The 18604-nt window shown below is 51.6% G+C and overlaps 1 protein-coding gene across 1 annotated transcript; it reads left to right on the plus strand.

Moving 5' to 3' along the window:
• The first annotated feature begins 1592 nt into the window (after window positions 1–1592).
• Window positions 1593–14372, plus strand: CCNL1 (cyclin L1). The gene is made up of 11 exons (XM_036388713.2): window positions 1593–1874; window positions 2066–2140; window positions 2301–2410; window positions 8376–8496; window positions 8913–8977; window positions 10262–10361; window positions 10489–10593; window positions 10835–10976; window positions 12058–12169; window positions 12282–12380; window positions 13282–14372. The coding sequence occupies exons 1-11, from the start codon at window positions 1617–1619 to the stop codon at window positions 13631–13633; spliced, it is 1539 nt and encodes a 512-aa protein (XP_036244606.1). The 5' UTR covers window positions 1593–1616; the 3' UTR covers window positions 13634–14372.
• The last annotated feature ends 4232 nt before the right edge of the window (window positions 14373–18604 follow it).

Here is an 18604-nt window from a genome sequence, read left to right on the forward strand (position 1 = left end):
TTCTAAAAGACGTGTTTGTAAAACTGGCGAGGTTTATTAGCAACTATAACTGTGGTGTGAAACAAGGCGCTGCTCCACACCCTGTGAGGAGGATGAGCAGACCATGAGCACCTCGGCCTCCTCCTCACGGCTGATCCCGTGGATCCTGGGGGAGATGGGGAAGGGGCTGGAGCCCAGGAGGGGCTGAGGGAGCTGGGCAGGGGCTCAGCCTGGAGAAAAGGGGGATCAGGGGGGCCCTTGTGGCTCTGCACAGCTCCTGACAGGAGGGGACAGCCGGGGGGTCAGGCTGTGCTCCAGGGAACAGGGAAGGGAAGAGAGGGAACGGCCTCAGGCTGGGCCAGGGCAGGCTCAGGGTGGGTATCAGCAGGAATTTCCCCATGGGAAGGGTTAAACTTTGGCAGGGGCTGCCCAGGGAGCTTTGGAGTGCCCATCCCTGGAGGTGTCCCAGAAAGGGCTGGACGTGGCACTCGGTGCTCTGGGCTGTTGCCAGCGTTGGGATCCGTCACAGCTTGGACTCGATGCTGGAGGATTTTTCCAAACGCTGGGATTCTGCGACGGCTCCCAAGGGCCCCGGCGGACACGGGCAAGGCGGGGCTGCCTGCTCCCCCCACAACATGGCGGGCACGGCCCCTCAGGTGCCGCTGCCACTCAAACCCAGCGAGCCAATCAGGGGCCGCGGGAGGGCGGGGTTTCTCCGTTGGCGCGCGCGTGTGATGATGGCCGCGGAGGGATCTGGGACGCGCGGCCGTGCTGCGGCTGTTCCCAGAAGTGACGCAACCGCCGGGGCTGGCCCGGTGACCGCGTCCCGCGTGGTCGCGACAGCGGCGGGGGATGTCGCGACATGCGGGCCTGCCGGGAACGCTGAGACACTGCTGGCGCTGACACTGAACGCTTCCAGGGTAGCGTTCGGAAGCGCGGTGTCTGGGGGCAGCGGCGTGCGCGGCCGCTGTGCTCTTCCGCGCCTCTCGCCATGTGGGAATGTTTCCTCGTTTATTGTGAATTTATTACGTAGAACGGCTAAAACTACTAGAATTGGTCCATTTTTATTTTGTTTTTCCTTAATATTGAAGTTGGAAGTAACTTTCCGCTGTATGTTTCCAGAGTGGAAAGGCGCAGCACACTTTTTGTCAATACTAATCCACAATCACATTTTTATTGAAGTTTACGGATCTTTTTCCCTATGTGACATATTCCGAGCGCCAAAACCTCTAAGGCAGGGCATGGATCCAGATCCCGAGCCCTGGTTAACCACCTACGCGCTATTTCTATATTTTTATGTTTATTCTGTACCACGTCTCTGCCTGTGGCAGGAGTTGGACTGGATTGACCCTGGAAGAGCCTTTCCAGCCGCAACTCCTGTGGTGATCCGGCTTTATCCAGCACTATTCCCGCTCCCTCCGTTATTCTGCACTGCTTTCACAAGCTCCCGTTCCTGTCCCGTTCCCGGTTCCAATTCCCAGTTCCCGGTTCCCGTTCCCGGGGCGTGTCCCGCGGACTCTTTTTTCCCGCCGCCCCCCGCGCACGCGGCGCTGGCGCGTGCGTCACGCGCGGGGCCGCGCAGTCGGCGCGCGGCCGCTGCCGGGAGCGCACCCGGACCCAGCGCCCGCTCCGCCGCCATGGCCGCCGCGCACCCGGGCCCCGCCGCGCCCGCTGCCCCCGCCCCGCCGCCTCCTCCCGCCGCTCCGGGCATCCTCATCGGCGACCGGCTCTACTCCGAGGTGTCGCTGACCATCGACCACTCCCTGATCCCCGAGGAGCGGCTCTCGCCCACCCCTTCCATGCAGGACGGGCTGGACCTGCAGTGCGAGACCGACCTGCGCATCCTGGGCTGCGAGCTCATCCAGGCGGCCGGCATCCTGCTGCGGCTGCCGCAGGTGGGCCCTTGCCGGGGCTTCCAGGGGGGCCGGGAGGGACGGAAGGGAAGGGAAGGGCGGGCGCCGCCATTGTGGCGGCGGGAAGGGCGTGAGGCGGCGCGGGGGGGCGGCGGCGCCTCACACAAAATGGCGGCGGCTGGGCCAGGGCACTGACTCGGCTCCTTCTCCCTCCTCCTGCTCTGCCCTCACAGGTGGCCATGGCGACGGGGCAGGTGCTGTTCCATCGGTTCTTCTACTCCAAGTCCTTCGTCAAGCACAGCTTCGAGGTGAGCGCGGCCCGGGGGCACCGGGAGAGGGCGGCTGGGGCGGCCACGCGCCACGCAGGCCGCTCGCTTCGAGCCTGGCGGATTTGCTTCTAAGTTACGTAATTCTCTCTTTATCTGGGTTGGAAATTGTTTGCTTAACGGAAACGGGGCTTCTTTTCAGATTGTTGCAATGGCCTGCATCAATCTCGCGTCCAAAATCGAAGAGGCGCCTCGTCGGATAAGGGACGTGATCAACGTGTTCCATCACTTGCGGCAGTTAAGAGCAAAAAGGTAAGATCAGCTTCGTTATGAGCATAAGCACCCGTTACCACTAATGTTCGCTGCAGTTCTCAATTCACAGTATTTTTCCAGGCTAAGTTCAACGACCTAAAATTGAGAAGGGAGTGCCCGTTGGCTGCTGTGTAGGCAGTACAGTGCAATCTCGGCTGCTTCTGCTTTTGTTCGCTTGGTAGACCCGTTTGTCGTTGTTGACGTAGCTACGAGTTACAATTTGCAAGTATTGGTTCTAGTTTTAGGACCATGGTTGTGGTTTCAGGTCTGTTTGTTGGTTTTTTGGCGTCTCATAGTTACAGTAAGATAGTCTTAGGAGTGCCTAGCCAGTTAGTGAGTTGCTGTGTATTCTCCACTTTTTTAGCTGTACTTAGCAGTACTGATGCTTTTTTCTCGTTAATATGTGGCTGTCCAAGCGTGGTTGTGGTGTTAAGAAAGTACCACTTAAGAAGGAGCTGAACTTTCAGTGGTGCTAATGCCTTTTAAAAAAAGCTGGTTTAGAAAGTACCTGAGGTAAGGCCTGGTTTGGCCTGCAGTGTTGGCAGCTGTAGTGGTGAGGAGCGTGTAATTGAGTCTGGGAGGCTGAAGGCATTTTTAGGTGCAGAAGGTGAGAGCGGCGTTGTTCTGGTGTGCTTTGTGCAGGTGGAGTGGGGCTCACCTGGCCGTGTGCAGCTGGGGTAGAGCTGTCCCAGAGCTGAGTTCTAATGCTGCTCTTTGTGTTGAAAGCAGCGTTTTTTATGTGTAAAGCAAATAACCGATGCATTGAAAGGAGGAAGGCGTGGTTGAAGGGAAAGAGTTCTCTAGGTTATTGTTAAACACGAAATCTCCTTAATTCTGTCTGGCAGCAGTGTCACAGTCTGGGAGTGGAGATTTCACCTTGGTTTCTGGTGCCTGATTGCTCAAAGTTTCAGGTACTCTGTAGTTACAAAAGGATTTTGCTTTCAGGTACAGTGTTAAATTCACACTTCATTTCCTTGCCCTGTGTCACCAGGTGACGGCAGGAATTTAAACTCGTGTTGTGCAAGCTTTTCTGAGAAACAGAGTAGAAATCCCTTAGGGAAGCCAGCTGTTTGTTGGCGTCTTTATTCTGGTTATGCTTCTGTTGAAGCCAGAGCTTTGGCTTTTACTGCCTCCTGATGGCGTTGTCCTGGTTAGTTCTAGATCCAAGAAGGAAGAATTGGTGTTACACTTTGGAGTTTAGCTTTGTTCTGGCTGGCCTTTAAGGCTGTTCTCCCCGATGGCCCTGAGAGAGCTGTGTGAGGTTATGCCAGGTGTGAATTCAGTGGGATTGTGTTCCACTCTTATGAAGGGAGTCTGGCTATTGGAATTACTGGAGCAGGCTCAGTGATTAGTAACGTTCTGGCCTCCGTCCAGGCAGTGAAGGTTAATTAATCATATGCCTTGCTTTTCTTTGCAACGAGAATACAAATTAGTTGTTTCTTTGTGCTGTGTGAAGGATCAGAGAAACTGAACTTAACCTGTGAATTTAAATCTTTCCAGCTAGCCTGTTCCAAATCCCAACTTGTGCATGTTACGTGGTGCCTAAAGTGCATCATGTCCAGAGAAATCGTGCACTGCTACCCATTATTTTCGGGAGAAATGGGTATTGTTGCTCTGCGATTCTGAGTGAATCTGCATGAAATTAACCTTAAAAGTGCTGCAGTCTGACATTCAGACTTGCACAACCCCCTCCCCTTTTTTTTTTTTTAGCAAGCAGGATGTAAACGTTTTTCTGTACTTTTTACAAGCTGACAATTCCCATCACCTGTACACGTTATTAACTTCAACTCTTTTTTCCCTTGCAACCGACTATACAGCGACCAGCTACATTTACCAAAGCCTGGGTGATGTGGAGTGGTACATAAAGATGAAGCTGTCGTCATGGCAACAGTGAGTGAAGTATCGAAAATCCCCAAGGAGAAGCCAGTGCTCTGAGCATAGGTCACTGGAATCGGGGGACTAACAGGTTGGCCGCTGGTGAACCATTTGGAAGAACTCCTGTATCTTGTTATAAGCTTTTTTCTTTGCTGTCCAGGTTTTTAGAATACTAGCTTGACCTTTTTTTATTTTATTTTTTACTGAAGCTAACACTTAGGCTGTAGTTAGTCTCTCATACACAACCCAGAACTGAAACAGGCTGCTGTACTTTCTTTTTTAGTCTAGCATTTCTGTTAACTGAAGCTCTTAACCTGCACACGAATTTGGGGTAGTTTGGGTAGGCTTTGCTTTCTTTCTTAACCAGTTTTGGGTTCTTAGTTCCACTTTCTGGCTCTGTATAATTGCAGCTTGAATTCATAGTAAAACAAGGGTACAGAAGTCTTGAATTTGTATATTTTTATCAATTATGATGTAAGCAGTCCCTTCTATGTACTTGTTTGCAGAACTGGGAATTGCATTGGAATTTTCTTTTTATGAGACATGTAGTCAACCGAGGTGGTATTTCTAATGCTGAGAAGTAAGAAAAAGCTAAACAAGTGTTTTGGACAAGCATATTTTCTTTGGGATCTTTACGAGCATATGTGATGTAGAACTGCATGTAAAAATGTTTGTGTGCATGGAGAAAAGCTCGTACTATGGAAAAACTGCTTTTTAAATAACTGTGTGCCAAAACCTCTCTGTTCTGAGCAAAGTGCAACTGTTGTTTAATGTAGAATGTAGTTTGAAGTTGATTTTATTTCTCTGAACTGTGCCTGAAAGCTGCAGAAGGTCCTGAGACTGGAAATGTGACTGGAGTGGTGCTGTAATCTCACATGGTGCTTTGAGGCGCTCAGTCAGCTGTTCCTCACTCAGGGGCCCTGCACTGGGGCTGCATTAATGACAAACGTCCTTAGTGCCTTCAGACTGCTGCAAACCTGTGCTGCTTGTGGCTGTGATCCTGGAGACAAACAGAGAGCTGTGTTCTTGTACTGACCAGCATAACAGATCTCTGCTCTGATGTGAGGTGCTGGTGCCCTGCTGTACTTGTCACGAGTGCTGTGCTCGTTAGGAACAAAACTCCACGCAGGGCACTGTTCCTCCCAGTATTAGCTGTGCCAAAGACATCAGAGTTCAATATTGCACCAAATGAAGCTGCAGCTGTGTGGAGAACTTAGGTCTCATTTGTCAGTGTGATTTTTAAAAAAGGTATTTGTAATTTATTTATTGTTACAAACACGTTACAGTGTGTGTTATTCTTCTGGGTTGTTACACAATCTGAATCCCAGTCAAGTTTTTATCTAAGTGTTGGATTGACTTCCTAGAGGGACCACTGTGTGCTCTGTTCTTAAAGATGAAGTCTTGCCTGGAGCTCTAGTGCTGGTCTGTAGGAACAGATTCCCAGTAGGAACTTGCAACACTCCTTGGCTATACAGAGTTTGAAGCTTATATTTCATCTATAAGCTTATAAATTCTTTTTCTCTGCTTTGGTACTTGGTCCAAAGATAATTCTTGGACTGAGAATTAAGTGCAGCAAATGCACTGGCAAAGTTCCTCTTTTTTTTGGAGTAGAAAACAAAGAAGTTTCTCAAAGGGGAATTTCTGAAGTTTCTAACTTGTAAATAATTGTTTACCAACATTGCAGATCTTATGGCAAAAGTATTAAATTGGTGAATCAATGCAGTAGAGAACTTGCAGAACTTACCTGTGCCAGTTATAAGGTGCAGTAAAACACTTAAAGTCTCCTGCAGATTTTTCTTTTTCCATGAGTGGATAAAAGGCTGTATGTGGAAGTCCTGTCTGGATAAACTGATGGTTTTCATGGCTTCCTTAGGGCTGTAGAACTCGTGACCAAAGGAGTGTGGGACAGCAGAGTAAAGCAAAGCACACTGGGCACCTTGGGTTTGCTGTCCCTGTGCTGTGGAACCTGGGCCAGGTGTCACCTGTTGGTGCTGATCCCGTGGCCCTGTGCAAGGACAGTGAAAACTTCAAATGCAGTCAAGGCTCCCATCTGTCCTGCTGCACTTGGAGCCCCCTGAACTGCCTGCCAGAGCTCTCAGGGAATGCAGGGACATGTGCAAGGTGGGCTGGATGATCCTGAGCAGTCCCACTGGAGGTTGTGTTAATGGACTGGAAGTCATGGCTGTCCTAAGTGTGTAACCCGAGATCTCCCACCTGTGATGAAGCTTTCTGCTGACACACAGCCTGAGCTCCTGTGGGTGCTGCTCTTCAGATCCTGTTAATGCCAGTGATCTGGAGATGAAATTGTGGAGAGCGGTACTGAAGGAAAGGTTATTAACACCAGTAAAATTGATGGGAATGAGTTGGAAGTGAATCAGCTTCACTGCTGGGAAGAGCTCAGCTGGGTTGTTCCCCGTCCCACTCCAGAGCACTGTTCAGCCTGTCTCTGTGGTGCTGAAGTGTTGGACAAAAGCAGCTCCTCACTGAAGTAGTTATCCTAAAGAGCTTGAAAAACTTTTCATTTTCAGTTAATTTATGGGGAGAAAAGAAAACCAGCCAACCATAAACAGAAGAAAAAATCTCCCGATTTTGGGCTTATTTAGAGGAGCTGAAATGAAAAACTGTAAACTTGCCCTGATGAGTGAGAGTAACACTTAACTGGAGGAGTTACTCTGCTGGAACATGGAAAAACCTGGAGAACCTTTAAATAATGAGGCAGTAGTTGGATTGCAGGTCCAGCCTGGCACCAGGAAGCTGCAGTTGTTCATTCCAGAGCTGGCAGCTGCATCTCAGCCCCTTGGGAAGAGCAGGGACAGCTCATGCTTCAGGTGCATGGTGGTACAAGAAGATGCTTTCATTAGAGATGGTTGTGATGTCCTTTGCCTGTGGCCATCACTGCCTGTCCAGGTGACTGCAGAGGTCATGGCATAAACTGGGTTATTCCAGCCTTGGCATTAATTAACCCTTCCTGGGTGGGAACCTTGGTTTTTTCAGTATTTTTTTCTGTTCTGTGACCTGTCAGGGAAGAGAAGTGAGATCCACTCATGTAATTTGCCAGTTGGCAGTGAAATACTTTGTCTGATACAACAAAAGCTGTGTTTTGAATCCACTTTGCATTACTTTTTTTTGTTTTGAAGGTAACATAAAATAAATTTGTGACCGGTGCTTGGGGTGTATCGTGTACACAGACCGTGGTTTATTAGAGCATAACGAGCTGCAAAAACATTATTCTGCTTTGGAAAGCACATGGAATGTGTGAGGAATATTACAGGGAAAAAGCTGGTCTGTCTTCAGGAGGAAGTGGAGTAAAATATCCCATGTGGAATGTTGAAAAGTCAAGTCTAAGCACGGACAAAGCAAATGTGCAATGGAGTGTGACACTTGTGCATCAAGTGTACAGAAGGTTTTAGGGATTAAACATGCTCTAGACAGTTCAGGGTTTGGACTTGGGAGGAATTAGGATTGCCAGTGCTGGAGTTTAAAATGTCTCTCTGAAGTGAGCTGTTGTTCTGCACATGCATACAGCAGCAGGATCATCCCTGGTACCCCTGGAGAGGGGAGCAGGCCCAGAGTCCCAGGCAGCTCCGTGTCCCAAGTTAATCCTGTGCTTTTCACACATCACAGGGCAGGGCTGGCTTCTCTGAAGGGCCAATCAGCTGCTCTTCAGTGCATAGGAAACTGCAGTTTCTAGGGCATGAGTTGCTACTTTAATGCCAGTGAGAACCCTGGTCTGGCTTCTGCTTTGAAATCCTGCCTGGCAAATCCTTCTGCCACCTCTGGCACGGAGAGGAAAAGTTCTTGGGAGCGCCCCCATCAAGCCAACTCCTTCCAGCAGCTGGAGCAGTGCAGTTTGCATACACAGGAGCAGAAGGTTATTTTTTTTTATCTCAGCCATCTAATCTGTAGCTAGCCAAAAGCAGCAACTAAACTAGTTTATCTAAACTTGGACAGCACAAGATTAATGCTTAAACTTGCTTGCAGGAGTTGAAAACCGGTTTCTGTTGCCATTAGTTGGTTGGAAGGGAAAACAGAGTTGCCGTTATTTTTGGATATGCAAAACAGTTTTGATTTTATTTCTTGCAAACTATAGGACTCCAAGCCCACTGATACTTGATCAGAACTACATAAACACCAAAAATCAAGTAATCAAAGCAGAAAGGAGGGTACTGAAGGAGTTGGGATTTTGTGTTCATGTCAAGCATCCTCATAAGGTGAGTTCTCAGTAATAATGTAGTTGTAATTCTTACTCTACCTTGGTGGCATCACTGGGAGCTGTGGAACAAGAAACACAGGTGTCAGAATGACCTGAATTCTTCTCTTTATTCCCCTATAGTTACTAAAGCTTTTGCTAGAGTACTTGGGCAAACACCCTTTGGACTGTGAAAAAAGTCACTTCCCTGGGAAAGGGTAAAGGTGGCTGGTTTGAAAAGAGCAGAAAGTAGTGAGATAAAGAATTGTCTGAACGTGGTGGGCTGGCATGAGAGCTTAGAGTGTGTGCTTGGAGAGAAGGAGCCCCCATCCTTTGGGCATACTGTTTGATTTCATTTTGATATATGTATACAGATACTCCTGCTTTATGTGTTGAAACTGAGTCTCTTTTTTTCTTTCCCCCCTCCTTATTCCTCAGATCATTGTTATGTATTTACAAGTCCTAGAATGTGAACGTAATCAAACCCTGGTACAGACAGCCTGGTAAGTTGCTATTTTCCATTCTTTTCCTAGCCAGGAAAATAGTAGCAGAAATAACAAGCCTGCTGATCCCTAGGCAAAGCAATGAGATGTAAGTCGCCACCCAAACACATTTGGACAATCTCGTGGTGCTTGTTTCTGCTTACTATTTTCATGGCTTGATTCCAGCGTAGCGATGGAGAACTCAATTTAACTTTGTTCTTTTTTCTACTCTTTGATTGAAGGGTAGTCCCTGCTGGTAAGTCATAGAGCTCTGCCCTCTGCACCTCAGCCCATGACCTGGGGATGGCTGCTTTGGCTGCCCTTCTCTCCAGCCAAGCCAGTGCAAGCCTCAGCGAATTCACTGCCGTCACCCAAAGCCATCGGGCAGCACCTCCTAGTTCTGTCCTGGCGCCAGGATTTGTATATTTGGTTCTAGAAGTAACTCTTACAACTGTTTCTCAATGTCTTTGTTACCTACCTGCTGTATGTTAAAGGACACGTGGGGGACGATTCTGCCAGCGTTTCTTTGGTTGATTGAACATTTAACCTTGAGTTAACAGAGGGTGACAGTGCATGCAGCATGTTCACTTAGCAGCCAGGCTGGGCATGGGGGTGTAGAGTCCTCACTGACTGACTGCTTTTCTCTCTCCCATGTTGGGAATTTGGAAATCCATGGAGCTCTGCTGCTCACCCCGTCTCTGGGCGGGTGTTACTGGCAGTGCCAGCTCTGTGCAACTGCAGCAGCTCTGGAGGTCGGGGCCCAGTTCTAACTCACACATCTTTTCCAACACTCAGAGAGCAAATGGGGTGCATCTCCCTGGATGAAGTTAACGTGGCTCAGAGCACACCAAATTTAAATGTGCTCAGAGTTTTACAAACTCTGGCGGTTGCACGTAGCCTCTGGATAATGGCAGGTTGAAAATGCACCTTGCTCTCCTGATGGCTCTTGAGTTCTACATTGATCTTTAAATACAGACCCATTGCTGTTTAAAACAATCAACTGGAGAGATGCAAAAGAGTTATTAAATTGTAACTCAGTGGACACTTCCAGGGTAACTTCAGCTAGGAAGTGGCCATTCCACACTGCTTGGATTTCTGCTACACGTTACTGCCTTGGCGTTTAAAACGGTGGCAGTGCTGCAGACTGCCACAGTGACACATGTAAACATCCAGCACAACCTGAAGGAAATCACGTGTTCAATGTAACAACAGAAAAAATAATAAAGTCAATTGAGTCTCCAGTATTGTTATCCTCTAAAAGAAAAGCAAACAGGAGTTCCAACCGGTGCTGCTTTGTTTTTTCAGGAATTACATGAACGACAGCCTCCGGACGAACGTGTTTGTTCGCTTCCAGCCGGAGACCATCGCGTGTGCGTGCATTTACCTCGCTGCTAGAGCCCTGCAGGTGAGCCCTGCCTGCACTGAGCTCTGCCCTCCACTGCTGCTGCTCTGCTTCCAAGGAAATTCATGGAAATATTTCATCAAAACCTGACCTGAAATCTCCACTAAGCTTCTCCTTGTTTGATTTTCAGATCCCACTGCCTACCCGTCCCCACTGGTTCCTGCTCTTTGGCACCACGGAAGAGGAGATTCAGGAGATCTGCTTAACAACTCTGAAGCTTTATACCAGAAAGAAGGTGAGTTTGACATGTTGGGGTTTGATGCTCAGTGCAGCTTGAGCTGAGTTATGGTTGTCTAGAAAAGTTTGGGAATGCCTAATACAGATGTGCTAATGGGAAGGGCTCCAGTAAGGAGAGAACAAATTCTGGAAGTTACATTACTGGACAGATCATTAAAAGCCAACTCAGTATTTTTCAGAAATAAGATAAAATATAAATTACATTAGTTCACTTTCTTATCTGGTTGTTAATTCCACAGCCTAATTATGAATTTCTGGATAAAGAAGTAGAAAAGAGGAAAATGGCATTACAGGAGGCAAAACTGAAAGCAAAAGGTTTAAATCCAGATGGAACTCCAGCACTCTCAACGCTGGGTGGCTTTTCTCCTGCATCCAAACCATGTAAGTCTGTTTTCTGAATAGAAAAACTTTTTTAGGTTTTTTTTTTTTTGGTTAAACATAGATTTTAAAACCAGTCTCAAAACCTTGAAACCAGATTAGAAAGAAAAGAGATGCTTTATTCCACATTTCCCCAGATGCAAGAGTGATACATTAATAATATGCACCCTTAAGAGAATAATGAAGCAGAAGTTGCTGTGTGTTCTGTGATGTGAAGAATGGCTTTTTGGATTTAATTTGGGGGTGCTGCAGTAGCCTTCATGGCTCCTTTTGCAGTAGATATCTGTGAAAATTCCTGCCCCTGATGGCTTTTAATGTGCTTGGCAACTGCTTGGTGCAGTGAGGGCAGACAGCTGGTGGGCAGGAAATGGAGGAGGGAGAGGCCCAGCACTGCCTTGGCATCACAGGGAATTAACTGCAACATGTATTTTGAACTGGCCAGTCTGTCGAAGCTCTCATGGTTTCTCCTGAAGAGTCCTGAGTTTTCAGAGGTCTCTGGGCTGGGCAGTGTGAATTTCTGATGGAGCAAGGGAAGTGTTTTCTGCAAGGAGGGAGCCGAGGGTGGAACAGTTTAAAATCAGGAGCTCTGGTGGGCTCTTATCAGCCCTTCCGTGAAAAGTGAATCCGTCTCTGAGCTGTACCAACTGTCTGTAGAGACAGACTGACATATTAACTGGTAATTTTATTTGTTACTCATTTATATTTGTGCCATTATTGTAAAGATGAAATCTTACCTTGCTGGGCAGGCTTAGTCCTTTCTATAGCATTGGAAATAAATGGCAAGGTAACACATTCTGTATTGTGGGGTACAAGGGCAGCTTCTGTTTTGTACCTTTTGGCCTCAGGCCAGCATGGCTGTGTGCCCTGAAGGTGCCAGTGCTGTTTTTCCTTCATATGCAGAGGGTTTCCCCATGAATATCCCATTCCAGGAGTGAAACAAGTGGAGAGATGGGATGAAATAATAAATGCAGAGTTCGTATCTACACTTAGTGCAAATCCTGGTGAAGGTGCCTGAGCAGTGTACAGTGTGTTGATGACAAAGGATGAATAAAGAACTGATTCTGAATTGAAATTTAATTCCTAGCTTCCCCAAGAGAAGTAAAAGCAGAGGAGAAATCTCCAGTGTCTGTGAATACCAAAACCATTAAAAAAGAGCCAGAAGAGAGGCAGCAAACCTCCAAGAGCCCTTACAATGGGTAGGTAAAACTCTCCAGCTAAGAGAAAGCTTGAGTACAAATGCAGTGCAGGGAGCTCCTCCCGAGCCCCCGTGGTGTGTCAGTGCTGAGCAGTTGGGTTTGTGCCCTGCAGGCTGAGGAAGGAGAGCAAGAGGAGCCGCAGCAGCCGCAGCGCCAGCCGCTCCCGCTCCCGGACAAAGTCCCGCTCGCGCTCCCACAGCCCCCGCAGGCAGTGAGTGGGGCTGGGGATGGGGATGGGGATGGGGCTGGGGATGGGGATGGGGATGGGGATGGGGATGGGGCTGGGGATGGGCTGGGGATGGGGATGGGCTGGGGATGGGGATGGGCTGCTGGGGGGTTGCTGCCTTCAGGGGCACTCCTGAGTGCCGGCCAGCAAAAGGGAGGGGGGGAAGCTTGGCTTCACTTCAGGCTCTCAGTGCTGCATGTGGGGCTGTGCTTGAGAGCTCAGGCTGTAAAATTAGCCTGTCCTAACTGCACTGTACCTGGGGAGTCAGTGCTAGGCTAGTGCTAGTCTTCCCTTGATAGTCCTCACAAGGATCCCATTACAAGTGAGAGCAGTCTGTGGGAGCACAGTGCCCTTGGAAAGGGACAGAAGTGTCCCAGGTGTGCAGCCTCCTTGTGTCAGTGCTCCCTGGTGCAGTGCCTGGCTCTTCAGGGCTCTGCCCCTCTTGTGGTACCCGAAGAGAGGGATGCAGTGAGAGCTGCTGGCTTTAAATAGGGTTTCCTAAGAACATTCAGGCTCACATTGGAGGCTGCCAACTTAGATCTCAGTGTAGTCACTGAAGGAAAAAAGCAACACCCAGTCAGTGATCTGGTGTTGACAGAAGACCCTTGAGACAAGGTGGACAAAAGATGCTGCCTTCTGGTTTTAGTTTGAGCTTAAATGAGCTCAACTAAAAGACTCACAAGAGTGGTTGGGGTTGGAAGGACCTTTAATCCCACATCACTGACCCCAGCCTTCCGTGGGGCAGTTTCCAAGACATTCCCTGTCCTCCCTCACTTACCCTGAGGGACAAAGGCTCATTCCTTGCAGTACCTTGGGAGCTGTAAGCGCTGATGTCTGTTTTTCCCGCCGTGGGGACACGCTGTAACTGTTGTTGCCTCTCACACAGCTACAACAACCGGCGGAGCCTGTCGGGCACCTACAGCTCCCGCTCGCGCAGCCGCTCGCGCAGCCACAGCGGGAGCCCCCGGCGGCACCACAACCACGGCTCGCCCCACGCCAAGGCCAAGCACGGCCGCGAGGAGCTCAAGGGCAGCAGCAGGCACGGCCACAAGCGGAAAAAGTCCCGCTCCCGCTCACAGAGCAAGTCCCGGGAGCACTCGGAGGCGGCCAAGAAGCACCGGCACGAGCGCAGCCACCACCGGGAGCGGCGTGAGCGCTCGCGCTCCTTCGAGCGCTCCCACAAGGGAGGCAAGCACCACGGCAGCGGCCGCTCGGGCCACGGCCGGCACCGCCGCTGAGCCCTGGGGCCGTGGGGCTGGGCCAGCTCCGGCACTGAGCCCTGGGAGCGCGGGGCTGGGCCAGATCTGGCACCGCCGCTGAGCCCTGGGACCGCGGGGCTGGGCCAGATCTGGCACCGCCGCTGAGCCCTGGGACCGCGGGGCTGGGCCAGATCTGGCACCGCCGCTGAGCCCTGGGAGCGCGGGGCTGGGCCAGCTCTGGCACCAGCACTGAGCCCTGGGACCGCGGGGCTGGGCCAGCGCCGAGCCCTGGGACCGTGGGGCTGGGCCAGCTCCGGCACCAGCACTGAGCCTGGGGCTGCGGGGCTGATCCCTGGGGCTGTGGGGCTGGGCCAGCCCTGGCACCGGCACCGAGTGCACAGACTGGGGGGCACCGCCAGGGCTGCAGCAGCTTCAACCCCATCTGTTTTCCTAAAAGGTGTAGAAGAATTTTTTTTCTCGTGGGAAAGAAACTGTTACCAACTTTTGCACATAATACCTTAGCAGTATCCCAGAGGTGGCAAACGATCAGGTTCACTGTATGTATTAGAGTTGTGTATTGTTTATTGAGCTGAGAACTGGAGAAAGGATTTCTGTAAAAAAGCAAAACGTACATTATTTTTATACCAGTCAATTGCAGACGCTTATATTTAAGTATAGTTATTTGTTTAAACATGGTGGAGACTTTCTTACACTGGTTTTAGTCTGCATGTGTTCAAAGATTTTTACAAAAAATAAAATATAAAGCTTTTTTTTTTTTTACTGCCTGTTGGATGCCAAATGTGTGGAAACTAAACTTGGTTTTCTTGCACACCACAGCTTTGACCCCTGTGCCTGAGTGGGAGTCGGGGATGTGGGTGTGCTCCTGTTGGGAGGGGAAAACTGGGAGAGCTTTGGATGTTTGTGTCCTCCTGGGGGTGCATCTGGGGAGCCACACAGCAGTTGGAATCAATGGTCATGGACTTGTCTGAAGTTCAGCAGGGTGAGGCAGGGCTGGGCTGCTGCTGTGCCCTGTGAGAGCAGGAGCTGCTGGGACTTGCCTGGAGCTGTGCCTGCTGTGGTACAGGAGAGCTGCAAGGGGAGAGGAGGATCTGATTCTTCAGCTGCTGCTCAGGTAATACCAAACCTGGAGTCTCCAGGTGAGAGGTGTTTGCTGTCCTGCTCTCCTGGGCTCTCCCCAGGTGCCTCTCCCCATTCTGGCTGGGGCCCAGGTGCTGCTGGCTGGTCTCTGCCACAGGGGCACCGCCAGGCTCTGCTGGGCAGGTGTTCCACAGCCCTCAGAAAGGAGAGGACACCTGAGCAGGAGCTCCATGGTTGGTTCATCCCTGCCCTGTCCTGCTGGGCCCCCTTTGCAGCTGCTCTGGAAAGGCAGAAAGTGAGTGAGTATTTTCGAGGAGGAAAAGAAAATGTCTGTTTCTTGGTTACCACTGTTTTTCAGTCTGTAACAACTGTGTTTGTGTGTGTGGTGTTCAGGAAAATGTGGTTGTTGCTATGGGAATTGAAGGAGCTTTTTTCCCCCAGAGAGAGCTGCTCGGATAGTCCAGAGCAGAGACAGCCTGGGTTTGGAGGAGCAGCACCTCTGCCTGCCTTGGGTGTGGGATTTGTGCTGGAGTGACCCGTGGAGGGCTCAGCCCTGGTTTGTGTGAGCACTGAGCACTGCTCTGCTTTAGAGCTTCCCTTCCCTGAGCCCAGGGGCTGTGGGACCTGGGGGACCCTGAATGCCCCTGAATGCCCCATTCCCTGCAGCACCTGGCAGGAGGAGCTGCTGGGCACGGCCCCTGCACCACAGCTCCTGGCTCTCCTAAGACTTGGATGTGAAGTATCCCTGAATTTTGATGTTTTCATGGAGCTGAGTCACAGAAATTAATCATTCGGCAGGGCTGATGGACTTCAAGCGCCTGTGCTGATCTCCCGAGTCACCTGAGGTTACACTCTGCTCTTATCTCAGTAGCTATGACAATTTTTTTTGACTCCCGGTGTTCCCCCCTCACTCCCGGTGTTCCCCCCTCACTCCCGGGATCCCCCCCGCCATTCCCAGGATCCCCCCTCACTCCCGGGTGCCGTTCTGGGATCCCTCTGTAGGTGGAAGTGTTGCCGAGCCCAGCGGAGCCTCCCGGCTTTGCCGGGGCTGCGCACACCGAGGGACACCGAGGTGAGCAGGGGACAAATGTCCTGCCTTGGGCCATGGGGACAGAGCAGCCCCGTCCCTGGGGCATGGCCTCGGCTGGACACCCCAATTCCAGCTGCTGGGAGCCCCCAGTTCCAGCTGCTGGGAGCCGGGGATGGATCAAGGCCTCCAGGGGTGGCACCGGCCGCCAGCTGTGGGAGATCTCCCGGGAGTGAGCAGGGACAGGGGCAGCTCCGGGGACAGCCTGAGTGACCCCAAAGGGGAGGGAGGGGGGATCCCTCACCCTGGCCTGGGCTCTCCAGGTGTCCCAGAGGAGCCGGGGCTGCCCCATCCCTGGAATGTTCCAGGCCAGGGTGATCCCTCTGAGGCCCGGCAGGGGCTGGGCAGGCCCAGGGCCTGTGCGCAGGAGCCGAGGGGGGAAATCCACAGCAAAATTGCCTTAAAGCAAGTGAATGTCCTGAAAGGCCCTCACAGATTTAATTACCCCTGTTCAGGGATTGCTGCAGCTTCCCAAAATTCCCTGTGACTTGGGAGCCCAGGTTTGTATGGAGCAATCAGGAGCTGAGACTCAAATGCCTGAGGTCCCCTTTTTAAAGTGATTTAGAGGGTGAGAAGCTGAGGTTTTATTCAAGGCCTGAAGGCTTTTCTATGCCTCAATACCCGTTTAAAGGGTGAGAACCTGAGGTTTTATTCAAAGCCTGAAGGTTTTTCTATGCCTCAATAGCTCTAAAAAAGGAAACGCTTTCAGCCTCTTTCTGCCAGGTGGAGATGGTTCAAAGTTTGCCCCCCATGCTGAGGATACAGCGGGGTGACAGTGACTGAAACGGGACAGAGTGGAGGGGAGAGGCTGGAGCTGTCACCCTGTCCCTTCCAAGGGCATAGAACACCTCCTCCAAGGGCACAGAGCACCCTCCTTCCTCCCCCTCAGCATCCCCCGGCAGCTTCTCCGAGCTGGGAGCCCCGGGCCAGCCCAGCCCCAAACCAGCCCTCCAGAATTCCGTATTTTTCTCCACCGGGATGCTCCGATGCCGTGGCCAGGCAGGGTGAGAGCACAGTAGTGCTTTGCGGTCAAGGAAACCGCAAGAACGAGCGGAGATGTTATCTCTGACATCTGGCTGCGATCAGCGAGCTCTGGCTGCCGTCCCTAATGGACGGGATGGCCCCGGGGCTGCTTTTTGTTTCAGGGCTCCTCGTGGCTTCCCCGGCAGCAGCGGAGCCGACACTGGGATGCCAGAGCTGGGGACACAAAGGCAGCATCGCCACCCTTCCCCTGCCCTCTGCAGAGCCAGCGGCGACCTCGGCGTGGCCAGCGCGCAGTGACGTGTCCTCAGCCATCTGTAACCCCAGGTGAGACCGGCTCATCCCTGCCACGGCAGGGACACCTCCCCCTGTCCCAGGTGCTCCCAGCCCTGCCCAACCCGGCCTTGGGCACTGCCAGGGGTCCAGGGGCAGCCCCAGCTCTGTGGACACCCCGAGCACAGAATGTCCTGCTCCTGCTCTCAGGTTGTGGTGATCATGAGCTTTAAGGTCCCAGAATAACTTTCCCTGGGTCAGGCTAAGAGGGATCCCTGGAGACTTTTGCCTTCTGGGATTTGTGCATCTCCTGCACATATCCTGCTCTGTGCCAGGAGCCTGCCCAGATGTTTTGCTCTCCTCTTATTTCAGGCACTGCCTTTGGATTAATTGCTCATGATATGAACCCTGAGTTGTGCTGTGATCCAGGGGAAGGGATGTCCCACAGATCCTGGGGAGAGGCTATTCCACAGATCCTGAGGAGGGAATGTCCCACAGATCCTGGGATGGGGATCTGAGCCCTGGTTCCAGAGCCCTCCTGCACGGCTCTGCCAGCCGTGGTTCCCCCAGGTCTCTGCTGCTGCCAGGGTCAGGTGCACACACAGATCCTCTCCCGATGGAAGTCCTGTGGACAAGGGGCTGTTTCCCTGTCAGATGGATCTTCAGCAGGTTTGGAACATCCTTTCCCAGAGCCAGCCAGAGGAAAGGATTTCTGTGGATTTCTGTGAACACAGAAAATCCTGAAAAAATCCTGAAAAGCCACAGAAAATCCTGGTCTCCAGAACCAGCCTTTCATCCAGAGATCAGACATCCAAGTTCTCCCTGTGTCCAGCTTGAGCAGGTGAATTTGTGCCTCATCCAGCTCCAGCTACTGCTTCCTTCCACCACCCTCCAAGGAGCTGCTGGGGTTATTTTTAGAAGGAACCCACAAAAACACCCCCTCAACCCAGACACCAGCAAACAGGATGGGGTTGGCAGCCACTGACTGGGGCCGTGCTGCTCCTGGGTTACACCCACGGAGCCTGCTCTGCCCGGGCGCCTCCCAGCCGTTCCCGAGGAGCCTTTTTTGGGTATTTTCCCCCAAAGGCACACGTGGTTCTTTGTTCAGAACTTGGTGGTGATTAAAATGACCGCTCAGTCCCGGAAAGTTAAAACAAGCCCTGCAGCCAGCACAGTGCACAGGAAACAGCTGGGGAGAGGATGCTGGAACGGATTTCCATAAAAGCCAATGATTCACGGAAATGTTTGGCGAGCGGGGCCAGCCCCGGGCTCCTGAGGAGCTTCTCCCGACCAACACAATTCCCGAGCCAGGCCCACCCCGCCCGTCATTCCCGAATTCCCAGCGCCCGCCCCCAGCCCCGGCCGTGGAGCAGGGCAGAGGGAACTCCCAAAATTCAGCCTGGGGGATGCTTCAGCCCCGATTTCTGCTGCCAGTGAAATGCTGCTCAGCTGCCCTGGACTGGGGAAAGGGATGTCAGGAGAGGGCAGTGCCTGAGTTACAGGGGCTGGAGGGACAGGACACAGGGAATGGCCAATCCCAGAGGGCAGGGCTGGATGGGATATTTGGAATT

The sequence above is a fragment of the Molothrus ater genome, chromosome 10 (genome assembly GCF_012460135.2).
Source record: "Molothrus ater isolate BHLD 08-10-18 breed brown headed cowbird chromosome 10, BPBGC_Mater_1.1, whole genome shotgun sequence".
Classification (NCBI taxonomy): domain Eukaryota; kingdom Metazoa; phylum Chordata; class Aves; order Passeriformes; family Icteridae; genus Molothrus; species Molothrus ater.